The sequence below is a fragment of the Tauraco erythrolophus genome, chromosome 11 (assembly GCF_009769465.1).
Source record: "Tauraco erythrolophus isolate bTauEry1 chromosome 11, bTauEry1.pri, whole genome shotgun sequence".
Classification (NCBI taxonomy): Eukaryota; Metazoa; Chordata; class Aves; order Musophagiformes; family Musophagidae; genus Tauraco; species Tauraco erythrolophus.
In genome coordinates, this window is record NC_141475.1 from 15,872,898 (window position 1) to 15,879,443 (window position 6,546).

Consider the following 6,546-nt stretch of genomic DNA (forward strand, 5'->3'; position numbering starts at 1 on the left):
TGGAGCAACAGGATCCACAAGGCAGCCAAGGACCAAGCCAGGAGCTGGGCTCCCTCCTATGCACACATGCCAGCACTCCGGCTTATCTCCAAAGGCCTTCCAAAATGGAAGGGACACTTTTATTTTAAGAGCATTCAAAAAAAACCACAAACCCCTGATCTTTGGTGTCACATAAGGAAGGCGAGGGAAGGAAGGAAAAAAGATCTCGTGTAAAACACGAAACACTGTCAAGGGAGCGCTATGGTACAAAGGCACAATCCAATATGAACATATAACCTATGTACAGCCGTGCCAGCAGCACGGGGTGCGGTGCTCAGTCCAGTCTGGTGCCTGCCACCCTCACCAGGGTCTCCAGACAGAGTCGGCTGTGCCAGGTGGTGGGCCAGGCGGTGTGGCGGCAGTGGCGGCCGTGGGTGGGCCGCCGTACAGGGGCAGCACAGCACCGCCAGGAGCAAAGGCGGTGCTGGGGATGAGGAAGGCAAATTGCCCATCTGAGGCCGGCAGCAGCTGGAAGCCACCGTACACCTTGGCTGCGTCAGTGCCTGGCTTGCAGGGCATGCCCGGGAGTGGCCCCGTGCCACTGCCTGGCGGCACCAAAGGTGGCCCAAAGGCCGCAGCTGGTGGCAGCGGAGGTGGTGGTGGGGGTGCAGGGTAGTTCATGGCGTTGATCTGGGTCATGCAGCTGGCCAGGTGGCCCAGGAGCCGGGTGCGCACCTCAGTGTTGACGCCCTCGCAGGTCGAGAGGAACCGTGTCACCTCGTTCATGCACTCACTGAAGCCGGCACGGTACTTTCCCAGCACCGTGGGGTCTGTGCTCAGTGCAGCTGCAAGGGGAGAGAGGTGCACAGTGGTCAGCAGGCTCCGCAGGGAACAGGAGTGTGCAGCCCACTGGCATTACATCCTGCAGCACCTTTAAGTCAGAAATCCACGTGAGGAGCACAGCCCCTCTGGCAGTGTGTCTTGTGCTCTTGGGCACTGAGGATCTGGATGGAGAGCACAGCCTCTCCGCTACCAAGTCCACCAGCATCAAGGACCCAGGTGGGAACAGACAACTCCCAAGAGTCCTCCTACGTCGCTGAGCACTGGGCATCCAGGCTGGGAGCACAGTCTCCCTGGTGGCTCTTGTGCCTCCTGTACCCCAAAACAGATCCAGATAGGGAACACAGCTCTGCTGGTAGAGGGGACCCGGGTACTGCCCCCCAGTACCAGGGATGCAGATGGAGAGCACAGTGACCCCCACAGCCCCGCTGTACTGGGGATACAGCTACAGAGCACGGTACCCCTCACCACTCCCCAGCACCAGGGATGCAGGGGGGAGCACTGTGCCACCCAGTACCCAGGTGAGGAACCCACTGGCCCCCTGTACCAGGGATACAGGTACAGAGCACAGTGCCCCTCACCATCCCCCAGTACTGGGGGTGCAAGTATGGAGCTCGGTGTCCCTGGTACCCTCACTACCGAGGATGAAGGCAGGAAGCGCAATGCCTCCAGCGCCCCAGACGCAGGCAGGGCCTCCCTGCTCCCCCCCGTAGTTACCCCCGGGACTCACCGGTCATCTGGGCTCGCTGGAGGCTCCGCAGGTGCTTGACAGTCATCTCCAGGATGTCGGCTTTCTCCAGCTTGGAATGCCGCGAGCTCTGCAGGCACAGGCGAGGCTCAGACCAGCCCGGCGGCGCCAGCCCCCCCCGCACCCCCTTCCTTGGACCCCCCCTGCTTACATCCTTCTTCAGCGCGTCCAGGATGAGCGTCTTCAGCTGCCCCAGGCTCTCGTTGATGCGCGCCCGCCGCCGCTTCTCCATGATGGGCTTGGAGGACTGCAAGAGAGGCGGCGGTCAGCGCCCGGCGCTGCTCTGTACGGTGCTGCCCGTCCCGGCACCACCCGTCCCGGCCGTCCTTACCTTCCGGTGCTCCGCCGCCGTCTTCGGCTTGTCGGGCGTCGCGTTGACGCTGGCGGGGGTGGCGGCCACCGGCGAGGCGCTACTCTTCTCCATCAGGTCGGCCGGCATCCTGCGCCCGCGCCGGCAGCGCCCGCCGCCGCGGAAGAGGCGGCGCGGCAGCAGCGGGGGGGCCGGGGGCGGCGGGCCGGGCGCGCACTCCGGGCCGGCGGGCGGCGGCGGGGCGCGGGTGCCGCGCGCCCTTGGCCGCCCCTACTTATAGCGCGCGCCGCACGCGCGCGGCTCGTGTGAAACGTCCCCCGCCGCCGTTCCCACACTCGCGCCCAGCCAATGGGCGCCGCCCGCACGCGGCCCCGCTCGTGGACGACGCCCGCCCATTGGCTGGGCGCCGCGCGGCGGCCGCCGGCCAATGGCGCGGGGCGGGCGGGCGGGCGGCCGCGGTTAACCCCTTGGGCACAGCCCGCGGAGGGGGCGGGGGGGAAGCACCGCAGGGCGGGGGACGGCCCTCGGGGAGCGCCGCGCTAATTACCGGGTTAATTGGCGCCCGTGGCAGGCGCGGCCCCGCCCGCTCCCCTCGGGGGGTGCCGGCTGCCGGCCCCAGGGCGGGCTGCGCTGTGGGGGGCCGCGGGCCTCCGGGGTGACGGCTGGGACGCGGCGGCCGGGACCGAGCTGCGGTGGCCGGAGCCCAGCTACCGTGTGCGGGGCCGGCCGCGGCCCCGGGTCCCCGCCGAGGTGGCAGACGTCCTCCCACGGTGCCCTCAGCATCGCTCCGGCTGCCTGCCCCTGCCCACATGCAGGTGTCACCGAGGCCGGGCACCGTCAGCGCCCGGCTGGTCTCCGGAGCAGATGCGCGGTGGCGCACGCAGCGATGCGCGGTGGCACACGCAGGGACGCGCGGTGGCGCACGCAGGGACGCGCGGTGGCACACGGAGGGCGGGGGAAGCCGCTGCTGTGGGTTACGCTGCCCGGCTCTCGCACGCGCCGTGGCGGTGCGGCCGCGGCCGCGGTGGTGCGTGCGCTGACAGCACCGGGCGAACGCGAAACCGCCGGGCGGTGCCTGTCCCTGGGCCCTGGCCCAGCCCCGCTTCTCCTGCTACCTCCAGCCGGTTCGGACAGTTAGTGGGGTTACTTTAAAAAAAAAAAAAAAAAAAAGAAAGCGAAGTATTTTGCCTGGGGACTTGAATCTTTTTTCCCCCTCCGCTTGACTGACTTTCTCACACTCCTATTCCCATAGCCTGCCAGCTAAGCCTGAGTCATCCTGCCAAGAACTAGACCTGGCCTATTCAGAAATGTGCTCACTCGCTCGCTCTTTCTCTTCCTTTTTTTTTTTTTCTTTTTTTTTGAGTATACACGGTAATGTTTTTCCACCTCCTCCAGTACCTGATCTGCACCTGTACAGGGCCAATCCCACACATATCACCTGATCTCGCCCTTTCAGAGACCGTGAGAAAAATAAAGTTCAAGAAAGAAGAGACATGTTTGCAGATCTCACTGGTGCAAAGGCCTCGTCTCTGCAGAGGCTTGCCTGCCGAGCCTTCAGAGTTTAAAAAAAGGAAAATAAATAAAAGGGAGAGTGTCATGTTTAAAACTGCAGAAAAGTACAAATCCAGGCTTTCTTTCAGCTCCTTGATGGAGCCACAAGCCTTTTGATTTAAAAACAAAGAGCAGCCTTCAGCGTGTAAGATTTAACTTCAGATGAGCAATATTTGACGTAAGCCTCAATTAGCTAGACATTCGAACAAACTCGAGCGAGGAAAAGATCGAGGCTGCACAGGGGAAGCTGCTACCGAAAAGCCTTTTCACACTCACCTTGATGGGGAAATCGGAGACAACTGATGAGCATGAAATCTGCAATACATTTCTAGAGAGCCTAAAAAGGTCTCCGGTGGATCAATATTTTTTCTAGTGCTGATATTTGGAGAAAAAAAAAGGAAACTTTTCACAATTACTGAGCTAGCGTTCTCCCTCCTGCAGGGATTTGTGAAGGGCTCAGGAAATGCGGACCTGGGCAGCCGGGTCCCTCCTGGCCAGGGGTGAAACAGACTGTAATTATGTCCGTGTTTGTGGTAGCCGGGCTGCTGCTTAACCACCTCTAATTGCTGGCAACAGGTCGGTGTCTCTGGGGTATGAGAGCCGGGCAGGCAGCGAGGACAGGCTGTCATTAGGGGTGGTCAGCACTCGCCCACACCCGCTGACCTGGGAGCATCCTGGCAGAAGCTCCCCTTGCTGGAGCCCACGGGGAGGGTTTTGCTTTTGGGGCATGCGAGGAGCCAGGCTGTGGGGCACTGGGCCTCCGAAAGCGTTGGCTTCTGTGGGGGCTTCCTGGAGCCCTGGCTGAGCACTGCGCAGGGCAGCGGGGAGGCAGTGACGCTGGTGTCCCGGCTCCACGTCTCCTCCTCTGCCTGCCTGCTGCTGTGAAATGCCTTACATGTGTAAGGGTTGTGATCCCCAAGAGGAGGCACGTATATGTGTGAATTCCCCAGGGATCAGGAGAGGAAGGGGAGGATTTACATGGAAGGATGTCTCTGGAAATGAAGTGGCCAAGGCCAAGTTTAGGCTGGAAGGAGGTGGTGAAGGGGTTTGTAACTGTCGGGGGGACCTGGAACAGACCCTCTGGGCTTCTCCAGCCCTGCCTTTGCTTGTGAAACAGATGTTAAGGGGGAGATAAAGCCCCGAGGTAAGGGGCTGTCCCAAGGACTGGGGTGTCCCTTGTCCCACAGTCCTCCGGCAATGTTTTTTTTCTTTGCTCAGGCAGTAATCTTGAGTTACAAATTGGGAATTATCCAAAACAGATTTGGGAAGAACCTTTAGACAGCACATTAGGGCATTACTGACTGGCAGAACATCTTGGAGGAAAAATGTGTTGGCAAGAAAATTTAGACTAGTCCTGGGCACAGGCCCAGGGGTGGGAAGGTGGAATAAAATAGGATGCTGCTGCTGGTGCGGCACACAGGAGGTGAGGAGGTGGCAAGGCTGGCTGTGCCTGCTCTCCCATCCTGTAGGAAGCAGCCAAGACGAGTAAAATGTGTTTCTAGAGACCTAAAAGCCTTAATATCCAAAGCTTTCAAGATCCTAGGAAATACAGAAAGCAGAAACCAAGCTGCTTGTAAGAACTGTGGTTCAAGCTGGAGCCCAGGAATGGCACACCAAGCCTTTCCTCTTTGGGTCACGGACTGAAATCCTAGCCTGGCTGCAGCTCAAGATCGTCACCACCCTGAAGGCTGGAAAACAAGTGCTGTGTCTCAGGGACATGTCCCCGGCGCAGATGTCTCCTCTGGGCAGCCCCGCATACATGTCTCCTCCACTCGTGGTCCCCAGGCCAGAACTGTTGAGCAATCCATACCCAACCGGCTCCCCTGGGAGGTGTGATCACAGAAGCTGTGGGTGCAGGTTTCTGGGTTTATTTCCTCTCCATAATTGTTTGCCAGATCTTTGGGACAAGGTCACTTTCAAACTGACTTCCTGACAAATGTCCCTAGGTGAAGCAAAGCTTTCATAGATGTTACTCCCCTACACACCAGGTCGTCGTGAAGAGAGCAGAGCAGCTTTCATGCAGCGATGTCGCTGCCCAGCCCTCTCAGTGGCAGAAGCAGCTCGTTGGGTAGGACAGCAGCCCTGTTTTGCAGCAGATCCTGCCCTGTCCTTTCCACTGAGCATCCGTTTCCCAAGTGCCTGCTGAGACTCAAGATCCCAGTGCTGGCTGGCCAGCCTCGGGGAGCTTGTACAGTGGCTGCTCCCCTGGCAAGCATGTGCCTCGCAGGAGCGGGGCTATTGGAGCTGTTCCCTGGCTGCTGCCACAAGGAAGAGGCTGAACGGTTTATTCGTTTTACTCCTTGCTGTGTGAGTCAGGCTGGGTGTGGGGGAGCTCTGGCCATTCTGTGATGACACCTCCTGTGTTGAGGGGGCATCTGTGGGCTCCAGGAACTGTTACCCTTCTTTCTGTTGCCCACACTACCAGACAGGCATCCCCGGGAATGGCACAGGAAGCTGTGAGAAGAAGTGGCTGAGGCTTTGCTAGGATAACAAAGTACCACTCTGAGAAACTCTGGCATCACTAAGGACAGGCATTGGAGAACCATTTTGATCTCCCCATTCCATCCCAGCACAGGCTGGAGCATGGCTCCACAGCGAGGAGGGCTCTGGGACAAGAGCCAGTGTACCTGGATCTCTTGCTAAGCTGATTCCTCTTGGCAGGCTCCTATCCTGCTGAACCAAGGAAACGCTGCCGGGGAGCTGGCGAGGAGGGCATTTTGGCAGTTGTGAAATGCCACCCATGTGGATGGGAATTCCCTTCCTGCCCTGATACCCACGGTGTTACTTCAGAGATTGCTGGTTGGGCTGGAGCAGCTGTATGTGCCAATGGGAACGAGATGGTGAAGCTCCAGCTTTCCTCTTTGTGCCCTTGCACAGCCCTGGCTCCACAGCCTGGTCCTCCGCTGGCAGTGAAGGCTGGCCAGCGAAGGGCTGGCAGGTGCTGCAGCTGGGAGCAAGCACTGGGAACATCCCCAAATTGTTTGCAGGACTTGGATCTGTATCTGCCCCTGCCATTGCCAGCTGAGGCTGGGAGCTGCCTTATACCCTTAGAGATGCTCTTTCCATGCGACGTGACTGGAGTTCCCTGGACGATGAATTTGCAGTCTGCTGGCCATGG

General features: G+C 59.8%; 1 protein-coding gene across 1 annotated transcript; it reads right to left on the bottom strand.

Annotated features, from left to right (window-relative positions):
* Positions 1–339: 339 nt before the first annotated feature.
* Positions 340–2,021, bottom strand: HES1 (hes family bHLH transcription factor 1). The gene is made up of 4 exons (XM_086618408.1): positions 1,899–2,021; positions 1,719–1,814; positions 1,550–1,637; positions 340–824 (listed from the first exon to the last, which is right to left on the bottom strand). Exons 1-4 carry the CDS (start codon positions 2,004–2,006, stop codon positions 340–342), a joined length of 777 nt encoding a protein of 258 aa, XP_086474534.1. The 5' UTR covers positions 2,007–2,021.
* Positions 2,022–6,546: the final 4,525 nt, after the last annotated feature.

Coding starts and splice junctions, on each gene's coding strand:
- HES1 (XM_086618408.1), bottom strand. CDS start 2,006: ATGCCGGCCGACCTGATGGAGAAGAGTAGCGCCTCGCCGGTGGCCGCC. Junction 1,815..1,898: donor CGGCGGCGGAGCACCGGAAG/GTAAGGACGGCC, acceptor CCTCTCTTGCAG/TCCTCCAAGCCCATCATGGA. Junction 1,638..1,718: donor TGGACGCGCTGAAGAAGGAT/GTAAGCAGGGGG, acceptor CTGTGCCTGCAG/AGCTCGCGGCATTCCAAGCT.